General features: G+C 42.8%; 2 protein-coding genes and 1 long non-coding RNA gene across 4 annotated transcripts in view; 1 reads left to right on the top strand and 2 right to left on the bottom strand.

Annotated features, from left to right (window-relative positions):
- Positions 1-353: 353 nt before the first annotated feature.
- On the bottom strand, positions 354-2,043 carry pou3f2b (POU class 3 homeobox 2b). Its single transcript, XM_068569854.1, has one exon. It carries the CDS (start codon positions 1,984-1,986, stop codon positions 841-843), a length of 1,146 nt encoding a protein of 381 aa, XP_068425955.1. The 5' UTR covers positions 1,987-2,043; the 3' UTR covers positions 354-840.
- Positions 2,044-2,218: 175 nt separating this feature from the next.
- On the top strand, positions 2,219-18,983 carry LOC137780739 (uncharacterized). The gene is made up of 3 exons (XR_011077167.1): positions 2,219-2,305; positions 9,704-9,762; positions 16,974-18,983. It is a non-coding gene; the product is annotated as an uncharacterized lncRNA (long non-coding RNA).
- The window catches only part of LOC137780738 (proprotein convertase subtilisin/kexin type 4-like), a 162,589-nt gene continuing 150,544 nt past the window's right edge, over positions 7,254-19,298 (bottom strand). For both annotated transcript variants that reach the window (XM_068568930.1, XM_068568929.1), the window contains 3 exons: positions 14,946-15,115; positions 10,724-10,801; positions 7,254-9,877 (listed from right to left, as the gene is read on the bottom strand). In XM_068568930.1, coding sequence (XP_068425031.1) covers positions 9,686-9,877; positions 10,724-10,801; positions 14,946-15,115 — 440 coding nt within the window. In that variant the 3' untranslated portion in view covers positions 7,254-9,685. The remainder of the gene's footprint in view (positions 9,878-10,723; positions 10,802-14,945; positions 15,116-19,298) is intronic.

Genomic DNA, 19,298 nt, shown 5'->3' on the forward strand with positions numbered 1-19,298 from the left:
AAGAGCTTAGCCAGAGAGCTGCACAAATGTAGTAATAATAATAATAATTAAACAAAAAGATAATATAATAGTAATAATCTATGTTCTTAAACTAAATCCTGAACTCTGTCCTCAAAGCATAAATAAGAGCAGTTTGTTTCCCAGCAGTGTTGTGAATGCAGAGCGGCTCTGTGCTGCTGGCTGACAGATGGGACTCACGCGATGCTCACCCTCAGCTGGACTCCACTGGACTGGGGCTGCAGCCTTTACTGGCCTCCAGTTTACTCCATTAACGCAGCTCCTTTGACCCCCCCGACCCTCCCCCTCTCCTCCCCCCTGCACCAGGCCCCCACCCACCCATCACTGCTGGACACACAATTTAGAGCTACAAAACTAAACGCCTTTGTATTTGCTTCCCCTTTTACGCACAGGGAAAATGTGTCTTGTGATTTGATATAAAAGTGGCGAATGGAAACCATTCAGCTATGCTTTTAGTCTAAAACAGGTATCCCTCCTCCCCTCCCTCTTTTTTTTTCCGTCAAGTATAATTTCAATACACAATAGGGGCTACACCTTGAAACTGCGTCGACTGGAGTCACAGTGCTGGGCATGTATCCTCGGAGATCACAACACAGGCTTATGTTCCTTTAGCTCTGGGAGAGGAGGGAAAAAAACCGTCCTGTCCTCCCCTCACTCATTTTCCATTTCTCAGATATTCACCGCAGATATTGTGTAAGTACTCACTGCCATGTATTATACATAAAACACCCACTATTGCGCTTCATAGTTCAGTGATTTATATATAACCTTGGGGATAAATAAAACGGATAAACATGTCCTGGAGGAGCGGTCCAGCAGAGTTCACTGGACCGGGGTCTGGACCCCGTGGTGCGGCGGCGTGTCCCCGTACACATCCTCGCTCCCCGGCAGAGCTCCTCCGGGAGGGGTCATGCGTTTCTCCTTCTGTCTCCTGTTACAAAACCAAACCCTCACCACTTCTTTCTCCAGGTGCAGACTGTCCGCCAGGCCCAGTATTTCCGACGCTGCCGGTTTAGGGGACTTCAAAAAATGGCTCTCCAAAGCTCCCTTTACGCTAACCTCGATTGAAGTCCGTTTTTTCCTTTTCCTCCCCTGCGCCGCGATTTTGTCCAGGCTGGTCGGGCTGCCCGAGGTGGAGTCCGCCTCCTCCAACCACTTGTTCAACAAGGGCTTCAGCTTACACATGTTTTTGAAGCTGAGCTGCAGGGCCTCAAACCTGCATATGGTGGTTTGGGAAAACACATTTCCGTACAGGGTCCCCAGGGCGAGTCCCACGTCCGCCTGCGTGAAGCCCAGCTTGATCCTCCGCTGTTTGAACTGCTTGGCGAACTGCTCCAGGTCGTCCGAGGTCGGCGTATCCTCGTCCGAGTGGTCGTGGTGGCTCTGGGATCGGTGCTGGTGCTGATGCTGGGACGGAGGGTGGCCGTGTTCGCTGAGGTGCGGGCTGTGGTGGTCGTCATGACTGTCTCTTAGGTTGTGGTGGTGCATCCCTTGCCCGCTGCCCGGGATCAGTCCGTTGACGCCGAAGCCCGGCTGGGAGTAAATAAGGCTTTGGCCGTTCGTCGTGGCCATGCTGGGTATGTGAGCCGCGGTGGTGGTCCTCCACGCCCGGCCGTCGTGGTGGTTCCCGTGCGTCTGGTGCACCAGGTGGGGCGCCCGCGACTGGTGCTGCAGGTTGTTGCTGGAGTTGTGCATCTCGTCCCGGGCGCTCTGCACCGCGGGTTTGATGTCCTGCTCCACGCCGAGCGGGCTGGAGGACCACGGGGCTCCCTCTCCGTGGGACAGCGCCGTGATCCACTGGTGCGCGTGGCTGAGCGTGTGGCTGTTGCTCTGCAGCGGGTAGTCGCTCTGCAACAGGCTCTGCGCGTCCCGGTACGCCGTGGCTTGCTGCATGCTGCCGGGCTCCGAGTGCACGATGGATGCGCTGGAGGTGAGGATGTTGTAGTGGTTAGACGCTGCGGTCGCCATGACTCTCGGAGCCGGACTGGTCGCTCTTATTAAAGGAACCTCGCATTTGACAGATCCTCTCCTGCCCACAGGCGGCTCTCAGGCGCTCTGCCAAGTGGACGCCGAGGCGCACCTGGACTCCGCCACGCCCCCGCCACTCATTGGACGTCAAAGGATGATGGACGTGGTTTCCAGGGGCAACGACGCGGCGATTGGCTGCGGGGAAGTCTCAACAAACACTACTCTCTTTGTTGGGAGAGGTGCGAGTTGAGGCTCCCGTGGAAGCGGAGAGCCGGAGTGCAGCATGGGGAGACGGAGCACCGGGATCAGCAGTGCAACTGTAAGATACAGTTGATTTACTTTGATACTCATGTTCTATCCAGACTCAGGATGAGGGCAGCCCGGGTCCAGGAGAGCAGGATCCCCCTATTGGGACGATTAATACAAAAGCTCTTTATAGGATATGCAAATGTTTATTGAGGTAGACTTTATATTTTGTTCATTGTAATTCTTGCGCACATTTATAATATTAAATGTGAAGGCAACGTGTGCGCAAACTCCTGATTTGATTCGGCGACGTTAACTTTTTTAATTTCAGCACAGACTGTTAGATTTCACATGACATGCATATGTATCATCTGCATATGTATCATCTGCATATGTATCATCTGCATATCCGAGGCCTGTCTGTAGAATGCTGTTGAATGTTTTTAGGAGCTGCAGTGTTGCAACATTTCTTCAAGACGTTGTAGGTGTGTGCATATTATTAGGTCTGTGTTATTTGTGCAGCGTTGTGTGTGTGTGTGTGTGTGTGTGTGTGTGTGTGTGTGTGTGTGTGTGTGTGTGTGTGTGTGTGTAATAATATACTGAATATTGATCTTCAGACATTAGTTTTAATTTAGGGTAATATCGTTTCAATATTGACATTTTAAACTCATGTACTCGTGAAACAAACAGACTAGTTGGAATATAAATGTAATTTACTTAATCCAGTTGTAAAACAGCATGCATGCTGATATAACGGCAGATAAAACACATTATGTCTTTTCTGCTGTGCACTGTGTTGAGATGCTGCGTTGTAGAAACACATCTAGAATACAACTAGTCTGATGGAGGAAAAAGCTCAGGCACGTTTCAATCTAATCGATTTTATTAGAAAAATGTTTTTCTTTGTAAATATAGACTTTACATTTTGAGTTAAATGGACACAGTTGGACCTCATTGGGGACCAAATAGTCTTTCAAGTAAAAGCTTTATAGCAGTTTCATTTAAAAAAGTAACCTGACAATTAGAATGCATCACGTCCATTATGTCCCATACACCTAGTTTTTAAACCATTTCTTATCAAAGTTAGTCATCACAGAATCCTAAAATTGTAATAAAATTTAAAGGTGTTTGTAAAAGTAAATAAAAAACGAATTAAATTAAGTCTTGTAAATGTTGATATCTTTCATTTGTCTTCACGTGGAAACTTTAAACAGCCCATAAAATAAACAAATCCACTGGTGAGCGCCAGGCTGTAAAGTGTATTCACAGGCTGCACTGGGAGGAGGGAGTGGCTACTCACAGAAAAAGGAGGTTCCCTGGACTATAGTTCAGGTTCTATATATAGCTTGAATGACATAAAATATCTATCTTTTAAATATTGACGCCATTTATGTGTCCTCCAAAATGTTCCTTTAACGATGTCTGCAGCTCTTAAACGGTTGTTTTCATCCCGGTGAAGGATCTGTGGGATCATTCAGGCTGGGCTGGATCCTCAGAGCCCTTTAGGTTTCTTACGTCCCCAAAAGAGATTTTGAAGTTATTTTCAGGTCTTATATACATCTTCTTTCTAGAGTTAATTGTGTGTGGAAAGCTCCTCTGGCTGCTCATCATCCAGTAAAGTGAGAAAACACACAAGTGAAGAGGAGGATTAAGTCCATACTCAGGCCTTCATGTCCAGGGCAGGTTTCCATCCCGTCCCAGCTGCCGTCCCCCCGGTGTCAGCTTCAGGGACCAGGACTTTGTCCAGAGAGGGGACATTCCTGGCCGACCGCTGCTGGTTGCCATAGGGAGAGGTAAATGAAACAACAGCAGTCGAGTCGCTGCTGCCCCCCCTGTTCCTGGACTATCTAAAGGCCTCTATTTAGAGAGGCGCTCTGCTGCGGGGACAAAGCCTTGGCAGGGATAAAGGAGGGAGGGGTAAAGAGCACAGGGCCCTGAGAGGGAGAAAGGCCTAGAAGAACTGAAAAAGATGAGAGAGATTATGTCTGTCCTCAAAGCTGCTCCTCACACGGCAGTGAGATAAAGCAAACTGTGTGAAAAGAAAATACAAACAAAACTTCAAAAATGCTGCTTGGCAGAAGTATGCGTCAAGTTGCTAACTTCTGAAGCAGTTCCTTAATTTTAAACACGAGAAGGCATTAATAATTCCTACTGTATAGATGCAATTAAAAAGCAGTTTTTGTCGGTCTGTGGCCTATAACAATTAAATCCACCAGAAATAAAGTAATACATACTGGCCACAAATTAAACCTATAAATCAATAGAGACAGTTCTTCAACATCCACAAATTATAACTTCTAAACTATGCAAATGACTGAAATTGTAATTAAACATTGTATATAATAATCTGGACCTATAGCAGTAAAATTAAATGGTAATGAAAAAGCAATTATCAAAGAAATATTTTCCCAAAAAATAATGAAACTGTGCAGTAAAAACAGAAAAGTCTACATACGTAGTTCGCACAGACTTAAAATATTCTTAGCAATGTTAATTTATACGAAAAGTTCACACAAGGACACATGTCATGTGTATAGACGGAGGTCTGTGAACAATGCAGGGCAAGTAACAAAGGGCAAGTGCTAATTACAAAATGTTCCAGACTCCATGCTTTTTATGACCTGGATTGGATTTTGATGTTGTACACTGATTGAAGTTGTTCACCAGCTTTTCTTTTGTGTTGATGCTGCTTTGTCCAAAATAGACATTTTTAATCTCTCATGTTGCGAACAAAGATGAATAAAATACAAAATATATTCATCTTAAAATAAATTTAGGGTCGTAAAATTGTATGTCAAGCACATATGTTGTCATATTTATCATTTAAACCACAATCTGCAACTAAAATGAACCAACAATTCAAAATATTACATTGCAAATTATCATGATGGACGAGACAAGTGGTTATTTTAACAATAGTGATACGTCTGTAATGTTTTGTCGGGCTGTTTACATGAATACTGTCTTTAAACGTCGAGGTAAACCAGGCCTATGAGGATGAACTGAGAAACAAAAAAAGCTGATATTCATTCCATGTATAACTCAAGCTCTTCAATTAAGTATTGCTGATTGGGCCTTTAATGGATCTCATTTCGGCTAATAATCCTTTATGGATGTGAATCCAGCTGCAATGATGGCACATGAAGCTGCCCGGATTTAAGTCATACGAGGAAAAGTTTCCAGGCACGGCTCAGTAATTCATCCTCGTAATATTGAACATTATTGTGGCGTAACATTGAAATCGGCCAAATCAAAAGAACATTGTGGTAATTAGGCTGTAATTCAAGGAATTACCACATCGCCACACAGGCTTAAATAGTCGTGTTGGGAGAAACGCAAAGCACATTATTTTAATGGTGTAATATGCAAACTATGGCTCGTTTCAATTACATGGCTTAACAATGCATAAATGATGCGAGCCTTGTTATTTGGACTGCAGGGTCCTCAGTTATTCAATCACTCAGAGGGGCCAATGTTAGGGGCCATGCTGCCTCCTCTCATACAGTAAAAAACACGGCGCTGAGCACAGAGGGCCGCTGCCAAACTACATTTAAGGGAATAAAAATGAACAGCCGAGAATGTAAGCGTTAAATTAACAGTAGGATAATTATATGACCCGTGTGCTGTAAAGATTCAATTTCTAACGCTCTAATTAGGCGACTGTCTCCCCATACATCAACTCACATCCCTCTGCCAATTTCTCACCAGAAAGCGTCCTGTGAGCGGAAATAATTAGATTTTATTAAGACACGGCTCGCGTAATAAAGAAAATCAGAGGGGCTGGTTGAGTATGATATGTTTTTTAAATCATTGATTGTTCCACACACACAGTCCACTGAGCCCCATTTAATAACAAGGACAGTTGAGTTCAAACTGGAGGGAAAGCGCTGTCTGACTACACTAACCCACATAATGAGCTGTCCACGGCCTACTGCAGGAGGAAGGCAGTCACCTCCGACAGAAATATAGTCCATGTGTGATCATTTTGAGAAGGATGTTATTCAAAAATCACTGCAAAATGACGTGAAGCTTCAACTTGTGAATCTTCATCATATGACCAGTGATGATTGCTACACACACACAACTGGCCTGGACTCCATCATGGTCCAACATGCAATGTTGCAAGTGTGATGTGGGAAAAAAAAACATTTTTTTTATTTTTTTTATAGGAGACATCTTGTCAATGTTGAAATTTGGAACTCAAACATATTTGCATATTCATAGCTCCTGTAATTCGCCTTTTTTTTTTTTAGCGAGGTAATCAATGTTTTTTTTGTTTGTTGAAAACCCATTTGGTCAACAAATTAATATTCCAAGCACGGTATTTTTATGTCTTAAAACATGTCTCCAGGGGATCTTTAAAGTGCTTGTTTTGTCCAAACCAACATCCCCAAACCTGAAGATATTAGTTTATTATCGTAAGAGTTGAATATCATTACCACTTTTAAGAAGCTTGAATTCCATTTTTTTAAATGATAAATCAATTAATAAAATAGTTGCAGATACATTATCTGTCGATTGACTTATTGTTTTATCTCTAACTATACATATATTGACTGGTATTGCCCTTATTGAATACTGTTATAATGTCTTGACTATTATTACAACAGCAGATACAATCCAATGAGGTACAATTAGATGTTTACCAGCTTAGCATTTAGTGCCACAAAGACACAAAATAGTCCCCGATGGAGCATTATTGGTTTATTACAGTCTCATCTTCAGGGAACGATCACGACTAACTGGATATTCCTTTGCCTTGTTTGGCTCAAACTAGACAAGATTGAAAATAAAAAAAAACAGACAAACTGAACCCCTGTTACGCTCCAAGATTGTGTCGAAATTAAAGATATCCTGCGCTACAACAAACCGATGTTGTTACACTGTGGAATATCTACAGTGAAAGACATTCAATACGTTTTCATCACGCACAGATCAATTGCTGCAAAGTAATAACAGAGATGTCATGTTGCTGAGGTTTTTATTTCAGATTAGCTGTTCAGATATCAATAATTCTCGTTAAGGCTCGCCTCAAGTCTTACATAACCAGAGCCCACGCCCACGCCTTTCATCCTTACTGTAATTGTTGTGTGCATCAAAGAGAGGGAGATTGACAGGCTGCATGGGAGGATTAATACAGTGGGTGAGTGACTACATACTGGGAGGGAAACGGGGAGGGAGAGGAGGGAGACTAAGATATGGGGTGAGGAGGAGGAGAATGAGTGAAAAGTAGAAGAGGACAAAAAGTGGGGAGAGAGTTAACGAGAGGGAGAGCATTAATTGTGTGCATTGTGCCGGGGCTCTTTTGCTGAGTGTGGCTGTCGAGGTGCGGGCGCTAACCCCTCCAGCAGCCCGCCGTGATCTGAGCCAGCTCTCAGACTGCTGTATTCCAATGCAATTAGGCCACTCAAAGGCCTGCTTAAAGCTGCACCCACCCACACACCCACACTCACACACACACACACACACACACACACACACGCACGCACACACACACTCAGATAGCAACAGCCCCTGTGGGTCCCCTCCATTGTAGCGGGGAGGTGTATTCTGCCCCTCTTTGAGGCCCTGGATGAAGAGACCACCCTGGGGAGCTGAAAAAAAAGGGAGGATTACCTCTCTTTCTGTTCCTTTCCCTCTGTCTTTCTCTTTTTCTGTCTCTTTATCTTTCGCTCTCTTTTGGTTTTCGGAGTTCACCTTTAAATCAGCTCAGAGTTGAGCTTGGGTTGGCTCCTCCAAAGAGACACTACTTGGGAGTTTTGTGCAGGAGGAAACGGAGGAAGAAGAGCAATGAGGCATTTCTGTGATGGATGTCATTGCGGGACTGCTTTAGCAATATCACTTTCCTCTTCCTCTTTCATTATTCATAGAGTCATATATTTCAACAAGTGGCGTGGGGCGTGTAGCTCACTAGCTCGTCCCCGTTGGCATCAGCCTCAGTCACTCAGTCCCCTCTGTGTGTGTTGTATTAAGAGAAAGCTCTTCATGATAGCAGAGTTCTCTTGGCTGGGTTTCAGCGTGCCTCATTCCCCAGAAAGCATTTAAAGCAGATTACCAACCTAACGCTACACCTCCCTAATAAGAGAAGAGAGGGGGAAAAATCCTGGCACATTAACACCTGCAATACTACTCAATGGCATCAACAGATTAACGAGGTAATCCACACAATGAGGTCTTTGATTTGTGTGGTTTGGCAGGCAATAACGCCAGGCATAATGCACACTGTTATTTCAGACTGTCCCATAGCATGAGAAAACCTGGCAGAAGCCGCTCCCTTTTTTCGTCTTCCCCCGTCAGATGAGCTTTTGAAGAATTTCAACTTGTGCATCTGGTGTGTTTGCCTGTTTCCTTGTCAGAGAAAATAACCTGCTGGCTGCTCCTGTGGCACATGTGAGGGAGAAGGGGAGGAATCACAGGCTTTCTGAAGGCTGTTTAAACAGCAGGGCTGAGGAGCTCTCCCTCGTTTCCCCCCCCCATTTTTCTGCATAAGGACGTGCGTATAGGATATGTGTGTGTGTGTGTGTGCAAAACATCTCGCGGCCCCATTGCTCATGTGCAGCTCGATTAGCCCCACGTGCCTCGTTCGTCAGACGTGGAGGCAGAGCAGATGGCAGGAGACGCACCGTGTTACCATGCTGCGGCACTATGTAACGCTGCTCTAATTGAAACATCAATACTGCCCTGTCAATACACGACTGCTACTTTACACAACACCTTTACCTACACCCTGCACTTCACATCTTTGTTTCACATTGAGACGCATCCGTAAAAAGTTTCAGGCGGATTCCAAAATGGCAACGAAGTAACTTTTTCCCCCCAACACTGTCTGAGAGAGTTTACGGTGTTTTTAATATCCTAATTTCAATTAGACACTTGAGTTGGTTTCTGTTTGTACACTGTGTTGCAGCGTTAAAGGAAGCATGCAGAAAGAAGACAGAGAATTTCCTCTGTCACATCTCCGCTGTGGCACATTTTAATGAATTGATAAAAAGTTGAGGGAGTTCACATGGCAGTGATCAGTAATTCGATGTTATCGGAAAAGTCAGCGGAGAACAGAGAGAAATTAGGCGGCTAGAAATTAATTTGCTATTTGTCCAACTCAATGAGGAGTGACACAGCCCCTGTAATGAATGGGTAATCCATTTCTTATTGCACTGAGCTGAATTCACCCTTCAATGAAGTGGAAAAAAACAAACATATCTTTCACTAACCTTTGCAACATCAGAAAAGGAGGGAAGATGAGTGCAGAGACATGCTTCTGAGACTATTTGTTTTGGGGGGCAGATTTATATTTTTGTGTGTTTCTGTGGAGAGTGATTGAGTTTTACAGCCACGCTCGGAATCCCCAATACATCATTTGAGCTAAAACTGAGGTCACACTGTACATGGAAGTGACTCATGATCAATTGACTTGCTGCACTGTGGAAAACAACAATCTTTATTTAACCCTGGTTCATATTTGTTTCTTCAGTTTCTCCTCCTGGATCGCAAGAGTCTGACTGCTGACGACATCCTGGAGACTCTGTGACGGTAAGGATCGGTCCTCTCTGTCCACATTGTCCCTGATGGTCTTGGTCACGTGAGGCTCCTTCACATCAGGTCTTGACTCCGTGGAGGACTTCAGTACAACATCTGCTGGATGTAACTGTTGAATACAGTAATATTACGAGTGCATGACAAGAGAAAACTTAATCTACAGGAATTAAATAAAGAAGAAACTGGCTGCAACATCAGATAATCTTAGATTTTTTCGAAAAAACATTGATCAAATCTTTTTTTTAATAATGAAAAATGCGTGGCATCGTGTTCTTAATCCCAACCTGATGTCTGTGAAACCACTTCGCTATCACATAAGACAAAGAAAGACAGGGAATCATCACAATTGAGAGGCTGGAACATGGGAACGGTTGTGATTTATGCATGACAAATAAAGGGATTAATCAATGACGTATTAAAATATTCTGTCAATTAATTGATTAATTGCTTTCAGATGTAAAAGCAGCCACATGTCCAATAATGAAAAAATCGGAGTGAAAATGCAATTCAAGTGAAAAACATGCAGAGAATATGGCATAACATGTTTAAGCCTGGCTCTTGGCTGTTGATAAAGGCTAAATGTGACTAATTCCAATTGAAAAGTATCTGACACGATTAAATAATTAACATTGATTAAATAACTTGAATGTCGCTTAAACTACAGAGACAAAAAATACCAGAAGACAAAAACATCAGATCTGTGTGGCGCGACGTGACTGTGACGTTCTTAAAGTAATGCACGACTTAAACATGAACGCAACATTTCCAGTTTTTCACAGCGTTTCTGATTTGATGAATGATGTTTAAGAGAAAAGGCCTCATTAACTGTTTATTTCAATGAACCACCTCATAATCTTTGCATGGCAGTCGTGAATGAACATGCACATTCATGTTCACAGATTTTCTTGTTTGGAAAGTTAACTCATCTATCTGGACTTGAGGTGCTGCAGCTTACCTGGAAAGCCCGAGAGGACTTCATGGGCTTGTTGATGGGAGGATTATCCAACACCAAGTCCCCAGGAAGCTTAAACATCTGGATGATGGAACAGACATTTGATGTTAAAGACAAATAAGTGGCAGGATAGCATTTAGAGCCATCTATCTCATCCGGTTTCCGAGGACAAAGCCAAGTATTACAAAAGACAATGTCAGGATTTATTGCAGTGATCAAATGAAAAAGTGTAGTCCAAAGAAAAATATTTGTAAAAGAATAGTGATCAAATATATTCTGGCTTCTTGTCCTTTTTATTAAACTCTCAGTCTGTTCAGCACCAACGCCTTTCAAACTATGACTAGTAAACTGAAGTGGCCCTTTAATCTGCATCTAATATACTTTGATGTATTTATAGATGTTGCGGTACATTATTTGTTCTTGTTAAGACTCCTTTAGGCCTTCCGTCTGTTGCACTTCACACCAGCACCACTTGCAGCAGGGGTTGTGACTCCCCCCTTCTGGATGTCATGGGTGAAAAAGAGAGAGAAAACACCAGAAGAAATCTCATTCAACAGTGTTTTCTCAAGGAAAAAGACAAGGACAAGCAGCTGAATTTGAAATCAATCAGAAAACTGTCTCTGTCCATGGGAGCCACGTTTCAGACTCTGGTTACGATTTGATCTTGGCTCAAGTTTTTAGTGACTGTTGACGTCTCTGAGTTGTGAGGAATCCCGAGCCGGCAGCTTACAGCGGGGGCTTCACTGATACAGTATTTACAAGGCATGAGGAAGTGGGAGCGCTGCAACAGACGGCACCGTACACGGCGCTTTCAATTATTTCTCACAGCATTCATGAAAATAGAAGCACAGCGGGGAGTACAGTATGAACAGCAAAACTATAAAAAAACATGGAGTGAAAAGAGAACTCCCGAGCTACAATAAATGGCATCATATGCTGCGGTTGAGAATAGTGTCTCCAAAATAGAAGAAATAGAAATAGAAATAGTGTGGTGGAGCGTGGGCACGGGAAGCAATGATGGAGCAAAAACAAGAGCGTTAATCATTGGAGGGTTGAAGTTTTGATTTGATGGCATTTTAAAAATGCTGTTTTGAGACTGAAGTCGGTCTGAAGTGTAAGAACCATTTGTGGTCCAGGACTGTCGTACGAGTCGTGTACAGATAGTCGTCCTTTCTTCACGGGGGGGGGGGGGGGGGGGGGGGACACACACTTGTTTGACTTGAGAATTATAATGTCCTAGTCTGAATGAGTTTGGGGTCTTAATTTGATTCTACAGCCATGCCAGCAGTGAGGCAGCTCTAAAGCTATCAGCAAGCTAACAGGCTCACAGTGACAATGATGATGTTTAGAAGGTATGATGTTTAACATGTTCACCATATCATTTTAATAATAGCACTAAATACAAAGTACAGTTGTTCTAATTCCCCCTGAGTAGCTCAGAAAAACCAACAAATAGTTGGGTAAATTTGTACAAATGTTGAAAATATTGGCAAAAAAAAGCTTTCTACACATTGACAAGACTAATTTAAGTAATAGTAACTGATGCAGAACAGCAACTAGAAATGGCCTTCAAAGATTTAATGACCTGAATTCATTTCAATCTGTTGAGGAAAAGTGAAATGTGTTAAAAACCAGCAGGATTCATCCTCTGGGGACCATCAATGTCTGCTCAAAAGTTCATGGCTGTCCACAAGATATTTCAGACCAAAGTATTGGACGTTGCCATTCATACAACTGCTGCTTTCACTACATGTACTTATAGACTCACCAACTTAGTTTGATTTATTGTAAATATTCCTTTTAGATTGCACTTTCCAAGACGATTTGCACGCTTCAGTAGACAGAGTTTACGCTCTTGTTCATCCTGACCTTCATGGGGACGTGACAGTCCAAAAGTCCTAGTTAACATCAACTCTCAAATTCAAAAACTAGAGTGCCAAAACACTAACGAGTGATGTCATCAAGTACAACATGTAATGGAGCAGCTCTCGAACTATTACTCCAAGACATGACACAATGACACCAGACCTGGTGTCTTGGGTTGTAGCTCATGTTCACGAATATTAATTAAACGTTCCGAGGTCATGGAAATAACAAATGGAAATTCTTTGAAATCATGGACCAATTTGCTTAAACAATGTGTTCTTTGGAGTCTAACTTTATGTCAAACCTTTATTTTTTCCATTTCTTTCCTTCTTGTCCGCTATGACACTGCGTTCATAGCCCCAGATATATTTATCCATATTATCTGATCCCCCAACACCACGACTGACACGACTTAATTAGGGCTTCAAGCTCTCTTCCAGAGTTTCTAGTTCTTCTCTTGTAGAACATTTTTGTGAATTGAACTTCCACAAAAGGGGAGTGACACTGATATTCTTACGCAGCGTTGATTATTATGATTCAACCGAATAAATGTGCACCACCTCATGAACAAGTGCCGTTCATTAAGTTGAGACGGGCGATTTATGTCAAGTCTGTGCAGTTAGAGTTTGGTGAATCTTATTTGGAACATTCGTACTAAGCTGAAAGACATTTAGGATAACAATACGTTAATGTTGTTGCACAAGGCCCAAACGAGTCGTAAAAGAATAACTCTAGTCCGTATTTTTATAGCTCAAGGTTATGATAACATAAAAAAAGTGTTTGATTGTCTGATTTGCTCGTTTTTATTAATGTCACCGTGGTGTGCTCAGCAATTAACTTACTGCAGTGAGCACAGAGTGTTTTACAAGCCATAGAAATGATGACCAAAAGAGCAAAAAACAAAACAAACACAAGACTCGAGTGGTAATAAACCCAAAATATCCTGCAGATTGGTAGATTTGGCATACATTCAAGCACTGGAATGCACACACGCCTACACCATATCCTTTCTGTCCTCTAAGTCATCAACGGAAACAGATGACAACCAGCTTCTCCCAGAGCTGATCTCTGTCTCCTCCTTTAGATGAGAGGCTGTTAGTGAGGGAGAGAGAGGGAGAGAGAGGCTCACAGACAGAGATGTTTGTTTCCCAGCCCTCTGTGGGACGACCCTCCCCACCCTCCCAACCTAGTGGATCAAACAAAGGACATCATTTGTAGGCCAAGTCTTTTTCTGAGCATCTCTCTCCTTGGCTCTGCATACCAATCCAATACAGCCCAAGGAAAAAAAAGCCACGGTGTGGTATGTGTGTCTATATATGTATGTGTGTGTGTGTGCGTGTGTGTGTGTGTCGGAGCCGGGGGTTGCAAGGTCTGTTTGCCTCTCCGCCGAGCATCGATTTATCCTTTTCTCCAATTTATTTCTCCTCCTTGCCTCGACGATCCATTCAGATCTGCCTCTAGGGGAGGAACTTGGGGTAAAGACGTTGTCAGGCCTCGTTTTTGCCTCCTAAGACCGACTCAAAACTCATCTACACGCCCGGGGACCGTGTACCCCTGCAAGGACATGTCAGGCATTAACCTGTACACAAACACAGCTACCTGTTGTCCAGCGGCACATTTTTGTCAGAGCTGTAATTGGCCTCATAATGCAGCCTAAAGGGCACAGATAGAAGGAATCAATGACTGTGAGAGGATAATAGTCTAAAAGGGAATTATAGTTGTTTCAGTTCAGACCCTGTGCTGAAAGATGATTAGACCACCAAATGTTCTCTTATTTCAAAGAGGAGTCATACCTTGCTCTTGTTTCTGCAGCAGCAACTGTTGGTGAAGCCAGATTGATGTGTAATTGTTCCTCATAATCAGGCCAAGTGTACGAGCAGATATGATCAGAATAACAATATCTCGAGTCCCTATTCAACTGTCATCGTCTGCACGCTTCTGACATTTTCAGATGTTATTACTCAGACTCAAGGATGTGTATCCCGGAGCCTCGGCGGTGACGACACCGTAGAACAGAAATGCTGCATGTGCACAAATCCTGCCGTCGTACCCCTACACACACACACACGCACAGAGACACACACACACACACACACACGCATGCACACATGCACGCACACACACACACACATAAGGCAAGAATCTGTGAGCCATTCTTCAGTGTCACAGTGAGCGACGCCTGGCACATCCTTACACCTGAAGTTGATCAATGCAGATATGTCCAGGGGGAAATTGAAATCCATAGGAAATTAGGCGGCACCAGTGATTTATTGGAATAGTAAATCACAGTGTGTGTGTGTGTGTGTGTGTGTGTGTGTGTGAAACATGTGTCTTCCCACTTTGTGTACAAGTACTGTACCTTGTGTCTGGCTGGAACACTGATATCAGCGGCCCGCACCTTCCTGTCTCTCTCCATTTGGTAGACCCATTGAATCAGGTCCAGAGGTTGGTAACGGCCCCTCTGGTGCACCCCGCTGTGAGGGACGGGGTGACGTGACCCCATGGACACAATGCTCTGTAGGGGTCCCTCTGAAGCAAAAAAAAAAAGAAATGAGAAAGCATTGAACCACTGATAAAGCGTTGCATGGCGCTGTCCGCCTCAGTAGCTGTCTTTGGAACCAAATGTCAAGTGCATTTTGCATAAATGTTCAAAATATTGCCAAAGATACATTTGAATGAGCTCTCTAAATTAATTTACTGGACTGGAGTAATACAAAATAACATACATTCGAAAATTTAAAATCCCTAAATATGTTAGCATTTGCTGACTTTTTACTATTCTATACACAGCACTTAAGATTTTCATGAAATCAAATTTACATTCTGTAATTTATCCTTTAAATCAGGGGTGTCAAACTCATTTTAGTTAAGGGGCCACATACTGCCCATGTTGATCTCAAGTTGGCCAGACCAGTAATATCATAACATAATGACGCATACATAATGATAATATTTCTCCATGTTTAAATCATTGGTGAAGGTTTTTTTGATGATGAAACCCATTTTAAGGTCTTTCGACAATAAACTAGAAACATAAAGACCATAAGTTCAGACATCTGCCCACTGTTTACCTGTCTGGACTCTCCTCTGCAGATTCCCTCGGTTTGTGACACGTTTATCAGTAACTTCACCGACTGTGACTGTGGCTGAGTGCTTAGGATGCCTAATGTCCAGGTTGTTTGACCACTGTCTCCGGTAGTCTACTTTTTTTTTCTTTCTGTAATTTTAACAGTTATCTGGCGGGCCGGATCTGGCCCGCGGGTCATATGTTTGACACCTCTGCTCTAAATCATACACTTTGTTGTTATTCCACCATTGCTGAGTGCGTTTCAAATGACCTACTGTCGTATGAGGGATTTACAAAAAAAGGATGCTGCATTTAGTCCAGTGTTACTATTTGTAGTTGTATCTCATTGATATCATCCTCACTGGTATCTCTAATGCTGTGTCAGAGCTCTATTGTATAAGTGTTGTGATTTAATACTTTGCTACTTTGTTCATGCAAACCACACATTTCCGATTGCTGCTTCTTCCGAGCATGCAGCTGGTGTAACACGGGGCAGCTCTTATTGTGAAGGAGTCACAATAAAATGTTTGAAGACCAAAATAACAAAGTAACAATTGTCGGTTTGGTGACTTCGGCCATTCATTCAGGATGGCAGCTTGTACACGGGTGTAACAAACAGGACAGTCAATCTTTCGGAAATGTTGTTCCGAGAAATTATTTCAAGACATTTCACACCTAAATTAAGTAATTTAGAGGTAAGTCATGTCAACGTGTTTCCAATTAAATTCATTTCACAATTCCTTTTGCAAAAATAAATTAAATAAGGAAAAATTCAGCCTTGCAAATGTGTTACACTTTATCGCTTGAAACTAAATACTGCTATTCCCTCTTTGTCTCTCTCATAATGTCAAGCGTGATGCTGAATCTGTCACTCACACAACTAACTTTTCACATAAATCAAAGTTTAAATCCTAAACTAGCCTCATTAAGAACAGAAGTATCTACATATCTCGGCTTTAGAGGGTTTTCCCTCTGCGTTCTGTGCTTGTGAAGTAATCTGATCCTCTAGAGAATGAAACTATAACACAGGCACACTTACAGTACAACGGGAAAATGAAAAATATATATCCGACATTGAGTAGTTGCACAAGTCTCTTAGAGGAGATGGCATTCATGCGTGAATGTTCAAATAAATCCAGGCGGATTTTCTCAGGAATAAAACAGAGACAGTGTGTGGTGTGAACCCCAATTGAAGGATTACAGCCCCACACACACTCCCACACCCCTTCACTTGCAGTTTTTTTTCTCTTTCCAGGTACAATGCTTGTGTTCCAGCTTGTTTTTGTCCGGCTTTAATTGCTTTTTTTTTTTTTTTTGCAGAGAAGAAGAAAAGACAACAACAAGGCAGCGAGAGCTGCAGCTAATGGAAAGGCTGTAATTGTGAATGGGGGCATTCATCTGAAGACGTCGTCCGTGAATTGCGCCGCACAATGCGCAGCGGCGGGCTGCTCAGATCACCAACTAGTCACCAAACACACACAGATGCACACATACTGACGCACACCCTGAAGCCCCTTAGATCACTGGTGCTCAGAGGAGCAACGTAATCACACCTCGGCCGGGAGCAAGACACCGAGCAGGGGAGGGGAGAAGGAGTGAGGCGCTCGGGGATGGGGGGATTTATCCAAGGAGAGAGGAAGAAGAGGAGGAGGAGACAGGATGGTGGAATTGATGTTTCCTACCATTTGATTTGGACCATAGAGCCCAGGAGGCAGATCAGATAGAGCCCCACACATACACACACACACACACACACACACACACACACACATTATGATAAAGAGCACAGCTAAGTAAACACAAATGCAAACACACAAGCATGCAAACGCATGCACATGTATTATTTGTACTAACATCAACTCAAAAAGATTTACACATATTTCCTTTCTCACACACACACAAAACACAAACGCCTGCATACACATACACACTTTAATAGAAAGGCCCATGCACACAGACAGATACGTTTGAATACTAAACATAAAAACATTATGTATCTGTAACTTGTCAGAGCTCAGAGAACCATCCAACAAACCCCACGCTTTCCTCCTCCCGCTGGAGCCCACACACACATCCTTCGACCAAACAAACACCATTAAGCCAAAACACACAGAAACACGGCTAAAAACACACAACAAAGTGACGGCATATGTAAAAACCTCTCATCTCGGCGAGGCGAGACGAGGCACCTGTCAGCGCGGCGGCTCCTGCTACTACAGAGAAACATCAGGAAACAACAACTCAATTAAACACACCATCCCTGTTCAATTACTGCCACATAATCACTGCAATTTAGATACACTTGCCGCACAGCCACCAAACAAACACAAACACAGGCACAAACATGGTACAGAGGCGGAGAAGCGACACGCACACACATGCGCACACACACGCACATACACACGGTCCGGAGATGAAGCTGGAGCTTCATGCTGCACATCGCGAGCTGAAAGCTCCCCGTATGGTATCTGCTGGCTAACTGTCATAAAGAGAGAGGACAATATAAACGGACTGCTGATTTACTGTGAATCTAAAAACAATTACGTGCAACCATGTCCACCGCAGTATGAATGGCATCGTTTAGTATAACGGTTTCTGTCCTCTAAGTGCAGTTGGCTTTATTTCAGGGGAGGAAAAAGTAGATTTACATAAGTGTTATGAATGTCTTAAACTGTCGCAACATTGAAAATTACATCTGCAAGTAGGTCAACTGTGGTGTAAATTAACAGACTGCAGCAGTGTTTCAGCAACTTCTTGATACGTCATGAGCTCTTAGACATCAAAATCATCAAGCAGTTGCAGTTATGTAATGAACCTGTATTAGATTCTACCTTCACAAAGGTTGTATCAGGTTTTTCTGGCTGTAATTGTTTTAGATTAGAATTTATCCCCTTTGGAGGCTCTAATTTGTGCTGCTGTTTAACTGCATCGCATGATACTGAGAGGTGTTTCTAATATTTTGTCCACCTTTATTAACATACAAGAGGTAGACAAAACAGTTTCAACAAATGTAACCAGTGTGCACTTAGAACAGTAGATGTTACTGTTGCAGACGGCCAACTGAAGGCCCCGAATAAAACCAGATGTGGATATTGACTGACACACACAGACCTGACTTCAACCCATCCAACAAGGACGGAATGAGTTAGGAACCCATAACTCCTGCCAGCTATCCCATCGCCGGCCGACCTCACGAATGTTCTTGTGGCAAATCCCTGCAGACAGGTCATACAATCTGAGTCCACACGCGGCATGTGGACACATGCGGCTACGTCTGGAGAATGGTCTCTCTAACCCATGAAATATGATGTACAAATAACACAATGTCTCATCATCATCACAATAAAACAAGAAAAAATCCTCAAATAATTAACGCATATTTACTAAGAAATACTTGCCAAGAAATACTGTATATCAATACCACTCTGAAGCTGGAGCTAGAAGACCGTTAGCTTAGCATAACAGCTTGCTTAGTTTACAAATACAGCCTTCACCATATATATATATATATATATATATATATATATATATATATATATATATATATATGTATATATATGTGTATATATATATATATATATATATGTATATATATATATATATATATATATATATATATATATATGTGTGTGTGTGTGTGTGTGT

The sequence above is a fragment of the Clinocottus analis genome, unplaced genomic scaffold (genome assembly GCF_023055335.1).
Source record: "Clinocottus analis isolate CAN_PGR_092001 unplaced genomic scaffold, fCliAna1.0.p SCAF_9, whole genome shotgun sequence".
Classification (NCBI taxonomy): domain Eukaryota; kingdom Metazoa; phylum Chordata; class Actinopteri; order Perciformes; family Cottidae; genus Clinocottus; species Clinocottus analis.